The sequence below is a fragment of the Micromys minutus genome (assembly GCF_963924665.1).
Source record: "Micromys minutus genome assembly, chromosome: 1".
NCBI lineage: Eukaryota > Metazoa > Chordata > Mammalia > Rodentia > Muridae > Micromys > Micromys minutus.
This window is the reverse complement of record NC_137969.1, coordinates 78,683,103-78,704,514: the sequence shown is the minus strand read 5'-3', so window position 1 is coordinate 78,704,514 and position 21,412 is coordinate 78,683,103. Positions and strand designations below refer to the sequence as shown.

Sequence of the window (21,412 nt, the reverse complement as noted above, 5' to 3'; positions counted from 1 at the left end):
AATATTCTCTAACTCAGCGGTGGCAGATAGAACAAAAACTCTGACTTCACACAAGGTATACACCTCTGTGTGTGACTCTGGTCTACACTAGTCTCAGATAACCCCAGTGAGTTAAGAAAAACAAGATAGAGAGAGAACTTGGTGGCAGAAGGGTTACATTTGTATCAAAGGAACACAGAATCACACAGATTTAAGAGCTAAGCCTGGAAGAAATCTCTAGGCACGGCTGTTTATGTGTAGAAGTAACGCAGATAGTTAAGACAGAAAATCCCATCTAAAAAGACTGAGCCTTAAAACCACACGTAATGCCTCACTTTTGAATGAGAAGTGAGCAGATATTAAAAGCTACATGTCTCTCGAGAACAAGAACACCCATTTCTACTTCAGCTATCACATAAAGGAAGATGAACAAGGAGGAGACTCCCAGAGGTTTTGTTTGTTTGTTTGTTTGGTTGGTTGGTTCATTGGTTTTTGTTTTATTTTTGACATAGTTATTAAGTGGGAGAGCCAAAACTCACACTCGGGCAGTATGGAGCTCGGTTTGCACTATTAACCACTGGCTCTGCTTCAGTGTGTAATTCTTGTGTTGTTGTTTCATCAATGTAAATTCTTACTAAGCAAAGTTTCCTGGGAATGTGCTCTTTTAGCAAAACAGCTTGTGTTTGCAATCCAGCTCACAGCTGCTTCCTAGCCTGGCCTAGCTGCTGTGCACATGCACACACAGACACACGCAAACACACACTTACCGAGGCTGTTAGTGCCCTCGTACTCACTACCCTTTATCCAGGCGGAGCTGGTATGTATGCAGTCAACGTACACAGTTCTCTGGCTGTTTCATCCCTGAGCTCTTACACTCACAGTTTACCTGCACGCCCTGTTGGCAGTTCCCCCTTGCACAACCACATCCTATATGGGTAAAACCTGGAATTATTTGTCCTAGGTATAATTCAAAAACTCTCATGATAGTTCCTAGTCTCCAGGTCCTGTGCTCTTTACAGAAATGCACTACCATTCTCCCCCTCTTGTCCAGAACCCCAACCCTGAAACACTTCATTTCCCTAAAGTTAACAGGCCTTATTTTGTTTTGAATAACCTCTTTTTTTCCACAGTCTGCCTCTCAAACTACTTTCAGGATATCCTGGAATGAATAACTCAACATAGTTCTCAGATACCTACTCTGCCCACATCCCTCTCTTCCATCCTATGGTCCCACCGTCATTCCAAATTTATAGCCTTTCCAGATAACTACAGTAAGAATTTGGGGGTCTAGCAGCACACACGCTCTTACTTCACTTGTCTTTGTTGAAAAAATAATAGAGCTTTACTATGCATATTAACCATAGTATACAGCAAGCACTCTATAAATGTTGGGAATGCAGGCAAGAGTGAGCAGGATGGGAAGGAGGGAGGAAGAAAAGAGTTGTAGGGTTTCATTTGGTTGGTTTGGACCATGTTTTATTTTTACTGCTAAGAAACAACTACCTAGATTTACTCTGGTTGTGTATTTAGGAGATGACTTGCAGACTGTTTTCATGGCAACACTGTTAAAAGTTGCTGTATTAATATGAATGTTAAAAACACATGCCCCTATCCAAATATAAGAGTAAGATATAATTGCATAAGCAGTTATTAGCACTTTCTCTGTTTCTCACAGTTTTTATTCCCCCCAACCTGCCTGCATGCACACATACGTGTGTGTGTGTGTGTGCGTGCTCGCTCGAGCGGGCATTCGAGCGTGTGCAGTGTTGTTGAACCTATGGCCTCAGGCAAGCTGTACATTATACACTCTCTTACTAAGCAATACCCCCCAGATCTCTATGTTCTTTTCTTTTCTTCTTTTCTTATCTTTCCTTTGTCACTTTTAGACAGAGTCTCCCTGAGCTCCACCAGCTGGCTGGCCTTTAGTTCATTCTGGCTCCAGGGCAGGTCTTGAACTTATGATCCTCCTGCTTGAGCCTCCAATCAGTTGGGGCACCTGCCTGTGAAACCAGACCCAGTTTAGTTGTACTTTTAGTTTGAATTTTGAAAAAGAAATCCCTGAGCACATTTATTCTCTAATGCTAAGGTCACCTTAATTGTCTTCTGTTTGCTGTGACTTACATTACTGTACAGGTAATAATCTCTGAAACAATAATCTTGTTACTAATTTGCAAGTCAATCAACAGAAGTAGAAGGAATGTGTTCTAAGTTTTTTTTTCTTTTTTCTTTTTCTTTTTTCTTCCAGTCTGTGACTAGTGTTCCTTTTCCGGAATTAAGTTTCTAATTCTACAAAGCAACTCAAGAAAGGTTTAAGCTTCTTCAAGTCACGTCTTTACAGTGACCCCCAGTGGCAAAGGACAGAATGAATATATTGGGGTAAGGAACCCACGCTTTCCTGTCTTTCTACATCGACAGTAACAAGTTCCATCTTAACAGCACATTTACATTGTCGAATTTTGCTTCTTTGTTCTTATTTTAAAATAATCCAAATCTTAATCTCCCTCTCTCTCAACTCCAAACATCATATTCATTCATGTTTTAGCATCATGGCCATTTTATTTCCTCAACCAAAAATAGAACGTGCACAGAACATGCATCATTATTTGAATTCTTTTTCCCAGGGAAAACTCTATTATGATATGATGGTATGTCTTAGCTTGCTTGCTGCTGCTGTGATAAAAACACTGGTGATTTGGGGGGGGGTTATTTCAGCTTAAAGGTTACAGACTATCATCAAGAGAAACCATGGCAAGGAATGCAAGGCAGGAGCTTGAAGAGCCGTAGAGAAATGTTGCCTCCTAGCTTGCTCTCGGGTTCAAGGCTATGTGCCTATCGTGTCCCTGGTCTACCTGCATAGATACAGTCCCCCCTGCAGTGGGATGGCAATGGAGGAACTGCCACAGACACTTCTGCAGGCTATCTGAGGGAGGCAGCCACAGGTGTGCCAACTGGACGATGAAGATTAGACACGATCCTTTCAGGTCTAAACAATATCCAAATGACATTTTTTCTTGTTTCTTAATCTTGACTTATTCCCAAAACAAACAAGAAGGATATTAATAGGAAGATCAGCTTCCATAATAGGAAAATTACTGATTATTGAAGTAATTATAGAGATGCGATTAGCTGGAAAAAGTTTAGTGCATAGGAAATTCATAGGAGTGGCCAGTTAAGGAGACTGGACCTTGATATTGAAAGAAAAAATGAAATAAAAAATTAGCATAATAAACTGATTAGTTGAATAATATTGCCCTTACAAAGAAGAACTTAATAAAATAGAATATTTGGTTTTAAAGGAGATAAGGAAACACCTAATGAGTCTTCCACAGTAGCACATAAAAATAGAATAGGCTGATAGATGTACAATGGATAGGAATAAAGTGGGTCAGACAAAAAAAGTGGATCGTTATTGTGAATGTGAGTGTGTGTGTGTGTGTGTGTGTGTGTGTGTGTGTGTGTGTGTGTGTGTAGGTGTAGTGCATAATGTGCAGGTGGAAGGTCAGAAGCAGCTTTTGGGAGTTGGCTCTCTCATTTCATCTTGGTTTTGAGGAACACCCAGTAAGCTCTTTTGCTGGTCGTTCAGTTTTTTTTCCTCCAGAGACTGAGATGAAAGTCCTTAACTGCTCTTAGACAAGCCTGTTTATATGAGAGATGATCTGCCTTTTGCACATGTGCCAATTGATAACACCAGATTGAGTAAATCTATCTGAGTTGTGTAGGCATAAAATCCAAATAACATGCATAAAACACGTGAAATAAAGTGCCTGCATTGTAAAGTCCTAGCATGCATTGAGATGTCACATGACTTTGGAGTCTAACAATGATACAATCCATCCACTTCCTATGCAAGTTCCTGTGGGGATGTAGACTGTATGTGTTTGTGGCCCTTGATGTCTATAGAACAGACCGACACCTGATTCAGGCCTGCTGAAGCCTGGTAAATGCTAGGTCTAAAAGGGTGAATAACTGGACAGAAGGAATACAGACAATTTTTCAAAAGCAACAAATCTTTTCATTTTAACCAATAATCCTGGCAATTTCTTCATTTGTAAAAGAAAAAATCAGACTTTATAGTTTGCATTTATGTTAGAAATAAGTTCAAAAGTGAATTCTTAAAGTGAAAATGTTACATTATTTTACCTTAAAAAACAGTGCATATTTATGCCTATTAATTTATTATCAGTGCTATTTACATTCATCTTACTATAATTACTTAATTTTTATTAATTTCATTTTTCTTTTATTTCTCAAATTTCAATCTGATGATTTTATTCCTCTTTTTCCTTGCCTCCCCTAAAGCCTTTCATATACCTCTCCTTGCTCTCTTTCAAATTCATGTTCTCTTTTTCTCATTAATTGGTGGTGGTGCTGGTGTTGGTGGTGGTGTGGTGTGGTGTGGTGTGGTGTGGTGTTTGTGTGTGTGTGTGTGTGTGTGTGTGTGTGTGTGTGTGTGTTTCCGTTTTCTTCATAGAACTGCTCAGACTATATGTTATTTGTATGTCTGATTTCAGGGCTGATCATTTGACACTGGATAACCAATTGATGAGCTCCTGCCAGGGGAAGGCTGTTTCCACCACTCTCAGAGTGCTTTAGTTGCCTTTGGTTCTTTGTGTAGGGTTGAAGCCTCAAGGGATTTCCTCTGTCATGTTTGGCATGCCTACTGTCTTCATGTCTATAACTTGATCATATAACTAAGGCAAAAATCTCAAGGTAAAGATCGGAATACAATTTTAAGGTAGGATTGATGCAGAAACAAACACACTGCCAAAAAGTAAATGAGTTTTCTCCTTAGAACATTCCTATATTTGCTGCTTATAAATATATTCATTTTATCATGAGGGTTGAGTGAGTTCCCAGATATAGGAAGTTTCTTCTAAGCTTAGCACTGCAAGGTTCTCCCTGATGAGACAACAGAAGGGATACCTACTAAATAGTGCTAAAGGCCATATCAGCTTCCAACACCCATAGACCTCAACTTTGCCAGATTAAAAAAGGAAGACAGACAAAAACAAACAAACAAACAAATTACTAACCTCCTGCTAAGTAGCTAAGTACGGTCACTTCTCACCCAATTCACAAATTATCTCAAGAGAAAATGGCTCTCCCTTTGCCAGCCTGAAGTCTAACATTCTTCATGGGCTGATTTTTCATTCCAGGAAGATGTGTGGCTATGGTAGTTTCAGAAACAAAATCATTTGACTGAGAAATAAATCACCATGAAAGGAGTCTCCAGACCCATCTAGCTCCCAGAAGGCCTTTGAACAGCCCTCTCTTGTGGATGACCAGTGTGATGTGTGATGCTAAAACACTGCTGTGCTCCAAAGATAAAAAGGTACAGTGACAGTCTTCCTGGGTAATGAACTTGTGTCCCAGTAATAAATGTGAGTGCCTGTTTATAATGGATTGTCCCACTTAAGCTCTAGCTGAACCTATAAAGCACAGATGTCCACTGTGAATGTACACTGTGCCGAAGGGTAAACATAGTGTCACTGTTACACAACCATTAAAGCCTATCAGGAGAGGTGGCCCTTGAGCCATCATAAATAAACTTTATGTGGCTTTTAAAGGAATCTCCATACTAATCAATCTTTGAGCCTCTATTGTTTATATCCAGATCTCACCTTTCATATTGTTAAGATGAAAAAACAATATGAAAAACAATACAATCTTCTCCTGTAACCAGGACTTACACTACTGTATCTCATCCCCACTTCTTTAGTCAATTATTTACCTAGTCTATTTATCTTCTCTTTATCTTCTTGGAATTTAACTCATCACCGTCTCTCTTGTCAACTATTCCCATCATCAGTACACAGGGATGTTGTGACATCTTCCATCTTTAAAAAATGCCCTCTTAATCTTTCACTACCATTGCTGCTGAGCTTTTTTTTTTTTTTTTTTTTTTTGGTCTTTGGTGAAACTCAAAAATGTTAACTGTAGTTCTTGTCTCGATTTCCTCAAGTTCAACATTTCTTGAATGTTTTCTTACCACATTCTCCTTATTAATACCACCAAGGACTTTAATGTGCCAAATTCAATGGTCAACTCTCCTGTCCCATCTTCATTGGCGGAGAACCAAAAATTCTGCTGTGTATACCAAGATTAGAGGTAGCGATGACATCAGACCATTCCAATGCTGCTTCCTTTCCGTTTACCACTGAATCATCTAAACCTATCAGTGGGGATGAATACGGTGATAAGAAGGCCGCTCACACTTGGAAGCAGCTTCACAGCCCTTTTAGGCAGCTTTGGTCTAAGGTTGAAAATAGACCGTGAAGACTTAGCTAATGAAGAGAAGTGAACAAATATGGTACCCTCCCTTTCATGTCTTTTGGGTGAATGGAGGCCACCTAATTATATCACAGAAGAATGTCACTACTCTACAGCCACCAGTACCCTGTTCTTCTTCTGACTCTTGTGATTTTCACAGGTTATGAGCTGTAGGCCTGGTTGACCTATCTACAATGTCACTCTTCTTAACCTTGCTATAGGTTTTAGCAAAACCAATAACATTGTTGTTCTTGAAGATCTTTGTCTTAGCTTCTAAAAGACAATGCCTACTCAGTTCTCTGCCACTTTTCCATGACATCTATTTCTCTCCTGTCACTAGAGGTCTTCCAGGCTCCTCTGGCCCTCCTCTTTTTTTTTCTAAATACATCCATGCCCTAAATTATCACAACTGAAAGCTCAAGACTCTAGCTATTACCTGAATCCATCTGTTAGACTTGTTGTAACAAACTGGTGGCTTAAAACAAGAATTTGTTGTCCTGAAATTCTGGAAAACTTAAGTCGAAAATCAAGATGCCAGTTATGCCACATTTCCTGCAGAGTCTCTAGGGAATGTTGAGCTTTTTTACTATGTAGTGTAATGCTAAATACTTGCCCCCAAAATCTAGTTGCCTCTATGGATGAAGAGATCCTCATGTATGCCAAGTAATGTTATGTGAACTTGCTCCTTAATTTAATACTATTGGTTGAATAAAGATGTCTACAGCCTGTAGCTAGGCAGAAGAGAGATAGGCAGGGTTTTGATCCACAGGCTTGGAGTCTAATGCAGGACTACATGAGAAGAGTGAGAATGTGGAGAGAAGAAAAGATTCAATGGGGTAAAAGATCAATCGTGAGAACTGGCCATGAGGGCTAGCTAGTCAAAGTAAAAGCAGCCCAGGCAAAAAATGACAAGTCATATTGGCAGGAAATACATATTATATAATAGAGAGTAGATATCTGCCCAGCTCTAGTGCTTTAAAAGTTTATTATAAATATAAATATTTTATGTTCTTTATCAGGGAACTGGATGATCAACGGTGGGGTAGAAACCCCCATTGAGATTAAATATTTTCTACAACAAGAGAAGGATCCTTGTCTCTTCCAATTCCTCATGGTATCCGTTGTTCTTTTGCTTGTGACAACATAACTCAATCTTATCTTCAACACCCACATGACCTTCTCCCCTGCCTCTCTATGTCTCAAATACCCTTTTCTTTGTTTGTCTACAAGGATACAAATTGTTGCCATTCGGGACCTGTCCTAAACCCAAGAGTGTTGCAAGATCCTTAATAAGACTTGAAATATTCATACTACTTAGCCTGTTTCTTTTCCAGAAGCATCTTTTTTAAACATAATAATGCACATAATTTGTAATTAACTTTTCAACATTAACTTTCTAACCAACTATATATTTGAATATCTTTCAGCCATACTTTGATGAAAATGGCTTCTCTATATCAAGTAGTCTTAATTTAGTATAAGGTAAAACTTTTAAAATAGACTATCTCTCCAAAAAAAAAAAACCTATATAATTTGGTGTCTTGGTGGATAATAATTCTAGTTAATATAACCTTGAATAGAAAATACTCCATTGCGGTCTAAATAGGTCAATATTTTTAGTTAGTCAAGGGAAAAACTTTAGAAAAGATACATATGGCATGGTGAGGAGAGACCAGGCAAATCAACCCTGAGGGCCAACAGGGGAACAGATGTCACAACTAGACTGTCCTCACCATGTAACTCAGAGGCATTTGCACAGACAGCTTCTGGCTGTGGCAATTGTGCAGTGTGAAAGATGTCTGTGGGAATGCTGGAGTAAATACCTTTGAAAAGGCCATTTTCCCTGAAGCACTAAGAAAGAACATGGCCAAAAATGCCAAAATCAACTTTTTCAAAGCTGCATTAATTAAAGACAGGCTTGCAATGATTTGAAGGGCATTCATCCCAGAAAAACAGATTAATCTCAATAAAAGCAACAGGCTGGGTGGTATACTGACCTGTCCTTCTGCCCTCTCCAGCCCCATGATCTCTATCCATCCTCATTCAACCTCTGTCATCAGGGTAAAAACTAGTTACTTGGTGAGTCTGAACAAAGCAGATGGGGTTGGGGAGTACTGAAAATATAGCTTTAAAAACAATTATTTAACCTATAGGACAATTCCCTAAAAGTTGCCATCCCTGTAGCTTTTTCTTATTTAACATGACTGAGAGCCTACTTGGTATGGAAAGCCTTTACCCCAGGGAGTATTTGTCAAAAATAATCAGTGGTAATTATTTAAAACTATAGCTGCTTCGGGCAGTGAGAACAAATGTGACAAAGAAACATCTAACCAAAAGAGAAAAGCCTGAAATGAGGAGTTCACAAAGGCCTTGAGAATGTTTATACATTAGTGTAATCAGAACAGGCATGGGAGAACCCTACATTTTTACATACTTGGGCTCTGTATTAACCCAAAGTGAAAGTGAAGGTGGGGTTGTAAACTTGGAACATTAGACCTCATACAGTGAGGCAAAGGGCATGCTGGGAGAGCTGTGGACTCTGAGATAAGGAAATTGCTGTAGAGTTAGTTATTAGCCATCTGTGAAGGGGATGGAGCAAGACTGGAGTGGCTGCATACAGCAAGAAATGTCAGTTCAGGAAAAGTGCTAACCAAGCAAGTAACAACATCTGTTAAAAAAAATAAGTCTTGGGTTGGGGAGACTCATGGGCAGGAGTGGGGACAGAATCTGCTCAATGACACTCAGCAACAATAAAAATATATATGAAGAAATTATGACATACAAATGAAAATAACAATCACAGCCACAATAGCCATAAAAGTATACATGAAGAAATCATGTATGAAATAAAAAGAACTAGTTAATAGAAATTATTCCTGAGACATCAGACAATGGGAGAAGGAAGGCTTTCTTCTCTGCCTGCCTGAGCTTACTTACAGCACATCTGTTGGAACCTAATTTTTCAGGATTCCAGCTTATACAAAAAAAAAAAAAAAAAAAAAAAAAAAAAAAAAACAGCTGAAACAACCAGCCTCATGGGTCTGACCAACTACTAGATCCTTGGATTTCCCATTCACAGGTGCCCATTGTTGGGTTAGCTGGACTGCAGACTGTAAGTCAGTCCAATAATTTTCCTTAATATGCAGAGGCATTCCATAAGTTCTGGGACCCTACGTAACTCTGACTAATATAGCATGTTCAACTTATTAAGATGCTACATTTGTTTTTAAAATTCAAATTTGTGATCCAACTGCACACTGTCTACAATAGACGTATTTGATTTCAAAATGACTAAACAATTGAATGTAAGAAGGGAGAGGATATGTCACTCAAACATCAACCACATGAGAACAGGAAGGTTACCAGTATGAAATAAAATAGAAGTTTCTCCAGGATATCACATGATGATAAAGATTAAGAAGAAATGACTATTAGAAATGCATCTAAAAACATAACAACCCTCCCCTGGTTGGGGAACTAACATAAAGAAGATTCAACAGTCATGGAGACTTTAATGTAACCACACAGAAGATCAACAAGAAAATAGCAAATCTAAACAATCCTAAAACCCAAAACCCAGCTGGACCTAACATTTATAGAACATGTAATTCAACGACAGTACAAGGGACATATAACTTGTTGTTGTGTTTTCTTTTGCTAGATTTGTGTGACTCGTGAGGATTACACAAGAACAGTATGAGTTACTACCACCGACCTGTACACAGAGTCTATATCAGAAAAGAAGACATTTCAAGGGGATGGAGGTCAAGGTAGAAGGAAGGAGGAGTCAGGGACTAGGTAGCCTTTCATCTGCACTCCTGCAGAAGCTTTATCTGGTTTGATTACATGTGAATTTCTTGGGAGCTAATGACAGTACAATCAATAGTGGAAGGACTATCTGTCCTAACTCCACAACCCTAGCCTTGCTTCTTGGGGACAAATTGGCTGTGGACAAGCATGATATAGTATCATTTTAATAGCTACATTACATGGTCTGTATCTAAAAGATAAACTTCCCTGGGACACTGGTACTAGAGAGGGGGGTCCTGGTGCTGGCCCTTATCTGGGCATTGGTAGCCTTTATCTGCATTGTTCTAAGCCTTCGTCTCAAGGATGATGGAGAAAGCCAAACAGAAAGAAACCAATTGTTTGTTATTCCAGAACTTGAGGAAAGCTCCAGAACGGGAGCACCAGGGACATAGAGTTGAAAATAGCAGAGGTGGTTCATACAGAACACTGTTAGAGCTTCAGACCCTCTCTCCACCTTCCACAATGCACAACTACCCTGCTTCAGCCTCAGTATAATACTCAGTTGCTTTCAGAAGAAACCGAGTTAGGTGGTCTTCAGACTCCGTCCTTAGAAAATGTCATATAAAATCAGAGAGACTAATAAAGTCTATGTATTGTATCTTGTGATGAAAATTACTTTCCTACTATCATACTGGTGCACTCTTAATCTTGGATTCAAATACATTTGGTATATGGTCTACTGTTTTACCAGCTCAAGAGAAGATATCCATTCTAACAGCTTGGAAATTCTACTAACAAAAGTGACCAGGTTTCAGCCCAGTTTTTGTACATAAAGTCTACTAACCAATGGATTCCAATCCTGTACATGTATCAGCTTTTCAGTGTTTTGCCCTCAGCAAGAAACAGGTGGCAGAAAGTCATCACATATTTGACAAAAGCATCCAAGACAGAGACCAAGGCCACCAGAATGCACTCTGAGATTAAGTGCATTGTAAGAGAAGAATCTAAAAAGGTTTTGATTAAAATTCTTAATGGCTGCATTCACAAAGGCAAGAGCAATCTGCTATTTAAAAAAGAAATACAACATGCATAAAATAACAAGATGCTCTTGGAACCTCAGAAATATCACAAATGAAAAATTAACTAGAGGAGAGGTTCTAATTGAATAAATCATGCAAGTTCAAAGTGTGAAAAGACTGAAGAGTGTATGTTAGGAGAGGAACAGTTCAGAGGAGGGCAGAAGAAATAGTAAGAAGTAGAAACAAAGACAACAAATAAAAGGAGAGGATTAACCATAACAAAAATCAAAAGTCCTAGAATTGAGGACCACACATCTCCATGTTGAAAGCTCGTGTCTCTGAGAGTCTTTTGTTACTTTAGACAACTGAATTCTTTGAAAATGGTAATTTCTCAACTCAGAGAAAGAAAAAATTAAAACATCAGCATAAGGAAAAAAATTTTCTAGATTCTGATCTACAAATAACAAGAAAAACATCCCTGATGTTAAGATATATATCAAATAAATGCAAACTAAATAATCTTTGTTGCTTAAATTTCCTGCTTTCAGTGAACAGTAAAAAACAAAAGACAATAGAAAGCGTTCTCATTGGCACATTTGAGAAAGTAAGTGTGATCCTTCTGTTGCAGAATTTATTTTAGTAACCTTTAAAACTAAGCTCTCCATGAGGTTTGACAGTGTCTATGTTCCTGGCTTTCAGTTAATGTTATTTTAATTAAGTAGTATTTGACTGTTTTTCCTAGTTCTTCTTTTTTCAGCATCCAAAGTATAAAATATTTACCAACATTGACCTTGCAAAATTTTATGAACCAAGTCATGAGAATTTGGGCCACCTGCACATATGACCAAAGCTCTTGGATTCTTGCAATGATTCTTTCTCATCTGAATGGTCACACACACTCACCTTGAGGATCAACTTCTTTGGCTAGCTTCAGTGCATCCGAGTTTGCAAGATCGGTGTTGGCTGGTGTGACAGCCAGAATCAGACAGTTCTCCCTCGTGATGAACTGCATAATCATATCTCTGATCTGATACTCAATATCTGGAGGCTGGTCTCCCACGGGCACTTTCGTTATTCCAGGTAGGTCGATTAGTGTTAGATTTAACACTGTGTGGGAAAGAATGGGAGAGTCTTACCAACGCCTGTCCAAAAATCACCACAAGGTCGTCTAAAAGACACCATAGGTGGCTGTGTCATCTGCCACTCAGCACAGCTTTATGTATTGTGAATGTGAGTGACTCCAGCACAAAGGTGGAGAAGGGAAAGCACAAAATGAGTGTGCTGGTTTTCTCTATTTTTACATGAGTGTGCTAAAGCCAGACGTTCATCCTAACATAATGTGAACGGCGTTGATTTACAAATGCCTCCCGGTTTGCTGAGAGAGCTTTCCTACCCTTGCTGTCATAACTAGGCAGCTAAAATTAAAACACTGAACAATAAATGCATATGCTGTCTGCCAGGCTTCTGCATTGCCTTCAAGTGATATAAAAACTTTCAGGGTAGCAATCACCCTTCCCTTCTAAGGCATCATACGATATTTGCTGAGGGTTAGCCACTTTTCCTCCGTGGAAACTGTGGGCCATTTGTGCTGCTTTGAGTGGAACAGGGGCGCTGTACCAGCAGTCATGCATGCCAAGGTGACTCCAGTCCAACCTGACTACTGCCTCCTCCGTGTGGGGACCGAGTCCTTGTGGGAAATCATGCTGACACTCAAGGGATAAAAATCAACTTGGTTCCTTGGGAATGAGATAAAGAAAGTACTACAGGAAGAGCAGCTGGGAAGGACTTGGCCACATACCTCTAAAATTTTTTTGGCACAGAGTGAAGACAGTACTAATTGAAAAAGAAGTTTTCAGGTGCCCACCTTGCAATCTCTGATTTCTGAAAGTTTATAATAAAAAAAAATAATAAGAGGATTATTTTTCAATGGTCAAGTCAATTACAATGTTGTCAGCCCCTTCCTGTCTCTAGACAGTCTGAGCTCTTTGAACTGTACAGCAGGCATCAGGGCACAAGCATCCCAGAGACTCAGCACTGTCTGCTTGCTCTGCAACGAACATGAATTGGTCTAGTGAAGAAGGCTTGAGGAGAAACGTTCAAATTTGGAAGTCACCCTTACCGTGGGGAGAGTAGACTCGGAGGTTAATGGGTATAGAAGAGATACCCTTATTCATTCCTGTAACCCGGTCCGTTTCTGCTTCGATTTCATGGCGAACTTCATCAAAATCTGTAAATTTTTTTCCTTTGCAGTGTAGAAACTCAGCATATTCTAAAACAAACAAACAACAAAAAACAGAGAAACACATGCATTTATGTCAGCATTACATCAAGCAAGCAATGCCTTATTTAAGTAAAAATCAAATTACCAATGTTGTTCATCAGCTATCAAAACAATTCAGCAGTTAACAAGAATGAAGATGCTCTAAAAATGGCAATTTTGCTAATTTTCGAGCAACAATTAACTTCTCTAAGAATTTCCTGAGCCATCAAGCCTAATGAATGGTTATAAATAATTGTGGCTGCCTAAACGATAAACCAAACAAAAACATGGTACCCTGCTATTAAAAATGTTAGATCTGGGTTACATGCAATGCCTACCTTCTAACACTAGATAACTGGCATCTCCTTTTTCAACATCGCCGTCCCATTAGGATGGAATACTGTTACACAAACACAGCTTCAAAGCCAGGTAACTTAGAAACAGTATTTGCTCAGTTCTTTTTAAACATGGTATTTTAGACTTGGCAGCATACTATTCAAAATACCATATCAATTTGTATACATAGAACTTCTCAAAAAATAGACCAATTATTACATTAAAAATATTTGCCTACAGTCAAAAATAATTATATAAGTAGAAGAAAGAATTCTTTCAAAAAATATATAAATAACAACCAAAGAAAATGAAAGGGTTGTTTGATTGGTTGGTTGGCTTTGTTTGTTTGTTTGTTTGTTTGGGGTTTTTTGTTTTTGTTTTGTTTTTACTTTTTATTCCATCTTTTTTGAAGCAATGCCTGGCTATAGTGTCTAAGCTAGACTAAAATTTTCTATGTAGCACAAGATGCTTTCAAACTCCTGCCTCAGTCTTCTAAGCACTGGAATTACAAAGGCATGCCAACACGACCCAACTGTTATATTACCAATTTTGATATCTACTTCTAGAGATATCTATGAAAACAAAACCTTGTATTATAACATTGTACTGGCTGGTTTTGTGTGTCAACTTGATACAAGCTGGAGTTATCACAGAGAAAAGAGCCTCAGTTGAGGAAATGCCCCCAGGATATCCAGCTGTGAGGCATTTTCTCAACTAGTGATCAAGGGGGGAGGGCCCAGCCCATTGTGGGTGGTGCCATCCCTGGTCTGGTAGACCTGGGTTCTATAAGAAAGGCTGAGCAAGCCAGGGGAAGCAAGCCAATAAGTGACATCCCTCCATGGCCTCTGCATCAGCTCCTGCTTCCTGACCTGCTTAAGTTCCAGTCCTGACTTCCTCTGGTGATGAACAGCAATGTGGAAGTGTAAGCTGAATAAACCCTTTCCTCCCCAACTTGCTTCTTGGTCATGATATTTTGTGCAGGAATAGAAACCCTAACTAAGACAAACATTAAACAAATCTTAGAAGATACTTTCATTTCTCCAAGCTGACGAATTGTTCCATCAAACATATAATAAGGCTGAGCATCTTAGGCCTAATGGATAGTTGAGTCAAGGCTAGGAAGCCTTTATAATTTTTGCCAGAGACACTGAAAATTCATCTAAAAACTGGCCAAAGCCAATAGCGATGATGTTTTAGAGTGGGGTGCCTCTTCATCAAGCACCTCAGTGTTGAGCTGAGGAGCCACAAAGAATATGATAAAGCTAACACTGGCTGTGTGGAGGAGATACCAGTCTGTGCTTTAAATGCTAGGACAGGCAGAGATGGAGATGTGGACAAGGTCAGGAAATGGAGTAAGAACAATGTACTGATGTGTGGGAAGAAGTTCATGCTATATATGAAGAAAGAAGAAATCAGAGTCTTAATTACATCAACAAATCCCTGGCAGAAGCTTCTATCTGGACCCATTCACTGAGGATGAACTAAAGGTTTGGCCTCTTATATGAGTGTTTAAAAATTAGTTTTAGTTGGAAAATGATTCTTTATGCTTACATAACATCAGCTTCCTTGTCTCATTCCAATGTTTTAACCATTGAATTCTAGCGCTGAACAGACAGGGGTCTGGCAAGTGAAAAGATCAGGGAATAATCTGAATGTCTGCTTTCAGAGGTCATCTCCTTTCTGGGACTATCATCACCTGCCCTTGCTTATCTGACCACTGTTCCTGTCTCCTATCAGCAAACAAACAGTACCCACCTCCTCCCCAGCAAGGGGAGTGGAAACAAGGCCTCCTGGAGGAGACTAAGGAGTTCTGCTTCAAGCCACCAATGTTCTAAAATGACCTTGCTTTCCAAATGCTAGAGTGACAGTTACAACCTAGCAGAATTGTTGTCTTTCCCATCAAGATGTACAGCTTCTCCACGTGATAATCAGTCCTGCTCTCTGCAAAATCCCAAGCTAGCTCAGACACCACATCTTCTGAATGAACCCATTCATAGGGCTTTGACATCTGTCCTAGAGAGATCACTGTTTTTCCTACAGTTTTACTCAACCACTTGACATTAGTACCAGAATATAACTCTCCAGAAGATGGGGCCTTCCTTTCATTATACTTTCAACTTGTAGGAATGTGAGCATTTGAAGGCCATCAAACAGGAAAGAAAAATCAGATCTCAAATAAGTAAGTAAACACTAATATTAGAAATGGTTCATATCTAGTTCAGCGATGTGTGAAAATTGAGCATAGGCAAGGCCCTGCTCTTCATCTCGAAAACACAATGGAGAAGTGGGAAAAAAAGTAATTAAAAAAATAAAATTCTTTATTTTCCAGCCTGGTATAGTCTGCGGAAAATGTTCCCATGAGACTTGCCACTATCCTAATTATTACAACCAGAAAGTCTATATGGTCTCTATTATGGCCACATTTTAACCTGTTAATAAATTTGAGTTTGAATGACTGGCCAAAATGCAGAGAGAATAAATGACTGTTAAGTGCTTGACTCTAAATGAAAAACCTATATCACACCCTCTAAGGCATAGGGCACATCTTGGGAAGGTGGGGAGGAAAGTACATAGGACTTGGGGGAGGGGAGCCCTATAAAACACTGTCTACTTGATACGGTTTGGCTGATAATGTCATAAAGCCCAGCAGCTGGGGTAGCTGCCAGAGACCTACATGTAGAAATAAAACATAAAAGTACAAGGGACTGTTTGAGAAGTATCTTTAGGCATATGTGGGGGATATAAGAGAGTCAGAAGGACTAAATATGTTTATAATACATTATACAACTGTGTCAAATTGTCGGTTAAATTAATAAAAATGTACTGATGACAATTTGAGTAGCACAAAGCAAGCTTCCTTGGCTACCACTAGATGGCACCCATTTGCTCTCTCTGCAGGAATCTAGCTGATGTCCTTCTAGAAGGTTGCAAAACCTCTGAGGTTTTCAATTTAGATTTAAATTCAATTCTGGACTCCAGAAAAATACCTTTATCCTAGAACTTGGAGAGCTGGTGTGTGCAGGATCATCCCAAACCTTTGTGTCCCGCAAATGGATTCTGGGCTGTCTTGATTTACTTAGTTAATCAAAGAGTCCTCTTTAAAATCTACTTGCAGAAACCGGGGCTTAACAGAGGGAAACAATCCTCTGTTGGATCACAAGGTTACTATGTAATGAAGTTATATAGTAACAATGTGTACCTGACAGTTGACAAGAATGGCAGAAACAATAAAAGATGGGGGTGATGGATATTGTGGGAAATTTTGGGGTATTATTGAGCATTTAGACAGAGTGATTGAAGCCACACCATGCTGGGTTTGCTGGAGAGGGGCATGAAAGGTTGACATAGTTGGAGATGGGAACAGGCTTGGATGATGGAGAGACAACCTAGGGACTTTTGTGTTCACCTTAAGTGATATGGTGGACTACACAGGGACAGGGGTTAGAGAGAGAATATGATGTCACTGAGATGAGTGATACTGGATGCTGCATTAAGGGGCACAATGAAAAGCTAGAGGAAGCAGATGCTAGAACAATCCAAGTCATAGTTGGAGCAGAGGCACCAAAGTGGGGTGCTGAGAAATGATTGGAATCTACTATACTTTGAAGGGAAGAGAAATATGACCTACTGGGTTCAAGTTGGGCTGCAAGAGAGTGGTGTGCTAACAGTAGTTTCACAGGATTCCACCTCAGCAATCAGAAGAATTCTGAAGTAGAAGAAAGTGAATGAAAAGGCCTGGGGCAGGATGGGGAAGGAGTCAGAAATCAGGAGTCTAGGTGGGCTTCCCTGAACTGTACTGTGTGGGTATGCATTGAGTTGAGCTCAGGTACATACACACACACACACACACACACACACACACCAACACAGGAACATCTGCTCCTGATGAGGATTGTACTAATGCAGTTGACTCAGTTTAATCCAGAGCGTGTGGAAACCCCAGACTTCCCCAGAAGATGGCAGTCAAGTGCTTTCAGTCAAAAAATAAGGGGGCCTTTTTTAATTAGCAAAGAAATGCCTCTAGAGCTATATTCTTGGGGTTTGTCATGCAGGGAGAAGTCTGAGCTGTATAAAGATATATATATATTTGGAACTCGTTACATTTAGGCAGAAATGGGCCCCGGTGTGGTAATCAGAAACAGAAATGGAGTTCTGAGAGAAGAGGTGAGAGATGAGCTAAAGTCCAATAGAAAGTCCAATAGATCTTCCATGCCTTCAGGAAGTTGGTAAGAGCCGTCACAGCGGAGGCGTGGGAGAAAAGATGACTCAGTTAGGATTATAGGAACCTGAGTAGCCAGGAATTAGAGACCTATGATCAACATTGTTTATAAGGAGTTTTATTGTAAAAGCAAGAGAAGCATGGCAGGACTCTGGAGCAGAATGTGAATTCCAGAGAGTTCCTGTGATACATGCAAACTGTGTGTTCACAAGCTAACACTGACAGCTTGTGTCCCACATTACAGGAGAGGTGACAATGTAAGAGCAAAGAAGCAGGAGATGCTGACGCTGTGTCTCGGGGAGGAGGCAGTGAGAGGCCAGGAAGAACAAGACAACCCTGGCAGCTCATCTGTAAAGTGGAAATAAACAGAACACGTTGAAGTGAGGATGATAGGGGTGTGTGACATCCACTCTTGAGGGTGAGACCTTATAAGGCTTGTCTCAAATCAATGACTATAAAAACATTTCTGGAGCCAGCAAGATGGCTCAGTACTGCTAAGGCTAATGAACTGAGTTTGACCCTGGACCCCTTTGGTAGGAGAAAGCTTACACCTTCAAATTACACACACACACACACACACACACACACACACACACACACTATGAAATAAATGTAAAATAAAATGTTTGGTTTGGATTGGTTTAATGGGCTAGAGAGATCGCTTGGTAGTTAAGAACACATTACTCTTGCAGAGGACCAGGGTTTAGTTCCCAACACATTCATGGCAACTCATTTATCTGTAACTATAGTTCCTGGGGATCCAGTGCTTTCTTCTGTCCTCTATGGGCACTGATGTTGCCTGTACATGTTTGCAGGCAAAATATTCGTATCCATAAAATAAAAATAAAACTTAGAATTAAAAATTAAGCAAAACTAAATTAAAGAAATAATAATGCTTGCATATATTTTTATTGGCTACTAACTGTACAATAATAATATTTCTACTACAACATAAATTATAGAAAGAAAGCATATACACCAGCTAGCTATAAAAGGAATCTAAATGAGTAGCAAAAATAACCACAGCAAGTATTTCAGTTTGGGTTTAACCTATATGTACCTCTGGGCTCAGATCTGCCTAACATTTTAGGGAGACTGACAGGATGGAAATTTTCCTATGGAGTCAAATCTTACAGGATGGGAGAGAACTGATGCTTTACCATTTGCAATATTCGATTAAACCAATCTATAACCCATCCTCTACTCAACCTGAGACTCACAGGTCTGGACCCCTCTGTGCCTAACGATATGGTAAGAACTGACAGACATGCGTCCCACTTTCTTACTAGAAATACATAGTTCCCATAAACTGCAGCTCATAGCCATAGAGCTCAACCGCTGAGTTCCTCTGGCAGCAGATGCAGTGCTGTTAATGGATGTCTGTACCTAGTAGACAGAGCATGTGCAAGTGTTGGGAAGGGGGAACATCAGCCAGCATAAGGCATCACAATTCTCAAGTGAATCTTTACAAGCAACTAAAGCCTAAAGGATCATGTTTACCTCCCTGCTGTTCAAGATACAAGTACATGAACAGCTCAGAGAGGGTTACCACAAAGCTAACACACCACTCCGGGAGAGAAGGTTTGTTTGAGTCTGGGTGTGAAGGAAATTCTAACTGACTCAAAGCTGAACTTCATAGAACACTGAATAGCAAGACTTTTTAAGGGCCTGGCGAAAGTTGTTTACAATGGTAATCTATTTTGCTTGAAGACCTATGAGGCACATCTCATTTTATGATTTTGAGATGTGCTGTCATAGAAAAACATAGTCTCCAGTGATGGGCTCTCTTGCTACATTCCCTGAGTTCTTTTTCACTTCAGATACAGTTACATCAAATAGTCTCCATCTCCACCAATGCCAGGCTTCAGCCCGGGATCAACCTGAACAGTACATTCAATATCTTAGCCAGGAGCTGAGATAAAGGATGAAGGCTGTGTGTGCATAAGCCTGAAACCCTGGGAATGCATCCTGAAATTCTAATTTGAGACAGTATGTCTTCAGTTTCATAAAGTAAAACCCTTAGTTTTAAATACCTTTCATGTTTTCTTAATGGTAGAACAGCCTTACTAAAGCAACAATAAGATGCACTTTATAGCAGATAAAATTAATAATGGAAGAGCATTCTTAAAAACAGAGCCATGGCTCTTTTTGCTTTAGTGCCTGATACAATTAGCACTGTCATTTTGACTGGTAGGGAAAAAAAGATTATGCTAGGTTAAATGGCTGACAGCAGTGTGGGGGAAGGGTGAGGTGGTATATGCCTGGGTATTGTTCTAATCATTCGAGAAAAACACAGTATTACCATAAGAGTTTAAATGTTTCCAACATGTATATGTTTTAATTACTCAAGGTTAACTAGAAAACAGCAATTATGGAGAACCGGGATACAACCACTCATTAATCTTTATTCTGAGATTTGTGTGGTCAGCATTTTATATATAGCCTTAGGTTTTGAAATGTTCTGATAATGCTGTTTTCTGAGCAAAGGGCTCCAATGAAGATAGAATGCATTTATCACATAAGCAAAAGGCATTCGTCACACCATTGTCTTTCTTTTTGGTTGTAAAGAGTACTTTTGTATGATTGTGTTTTTTAAACATATTTCCCCAAAGGCAGAGGCTACATTGTATGTCTGTCCTTCCCTGATAGTTAGTGAACATCCTCAGAATCCCTCCTTCTCTCAAAAAATCTGCTTTGCATACACCATTGAGGAATGCCAGTTTTCAAAAGGAAAATTTCAGATGTTGGAGGGGGTGGAGGGAGATAACTGGGCAGGAGAGAAGATGGGGAAGTGGGGAATCAGGTATAGGGAAAGCAGGGGAGAGAGAATGTAAATCTTCCGTGGGCAAGTGCATCTCTCGAGTGTGACAGAGACCTGGGACGTGGGTGGGAAGGGTCCGTGGGTCTGTGGGGATGACTCTAGCTGAGACTCTTAGCAGTGGGGTTATGGATCCTAAAGTGGCCACTTCCTGTAGCCAGGCAGGAGGAGGGAAGGGCCAACCAATGACTGACCTAAACTGAGACCCATCCCATGGGCAAGTACCAATCTCTGCAGACTGGAGCCTAGCATAACCATCCTCTGAGAGGCTCTTCCCAGCCGCCAGTGAGAACAGATTCAGAGTCATCAGATAGTCTTGCGGAAGAGTTAAGGGGGAAGGATTGAGAGGACTAAAAAAGACAGGGACTCCATAGGAAGACCAAAAGACCTTGGGGGCTCCCAGAGACTGAACCACCAACCAAAGAGCAAGCATGGGCTGGACCTAGCCCCACCCCACCCCTGCACGTGTAGCAGATGTGCAGTTTAGCCTTCATTCTGATCCTCCATAACTGGAGGGGGGCTGTCTCTAAATATGATGCCTGTCTGTGGATCCTGCTCCCCTGACTGAGCGAGTGGCCTTGTCTGACCTCAGAGGGAGGGGATGTGTCTAGTCCTGCAGACTTGATGCTCAACTTAACTTGCTCTTAAACAGGTGGGGTAAGGGCTACTTTTCTTTTTCTCTCCTCCACCCCAGGAAGCTTTAAAAATGTAACAAAAACCAACTCTATTTCCTAATTCTATCCATGCAAAATACAAGAGCT

General features: G+C 40.0%; 1 protein-coding gene across 6 annotated transcripts in view; it reads right to left on the bottom strand.

Moving 5' to 3' along the window:
- The window catches only part of DNM3 (dynamin 3), a gene marked incomplete at its 3' end in the record, with an annotated part of 461,945 nt that overhangs the window by 328,749 nt on the left and 111,784 nt on the right, over nt 1-21,412 (bottom strand). For all 6 annotated transcript variants that reach the window (XM_080942239.1, XM_080942242.1, XM_080942240.1 and 3 more), the window contains exons 3-4: nt 13,138-13,287; nt 11,922-12,125 (exon numbers count right to left, since the gene is read on the bottom strand). In XM_080942239.1, coding sequence (XP_080798365.1) covers nt 11,922-12,125; nt 13,138-13,287 — 354 coding nt within the window. The remainder of the gene's footprint in view (nt 1-11,921; nt 12,126-13,137; nt 13,288-21,412) is intronic.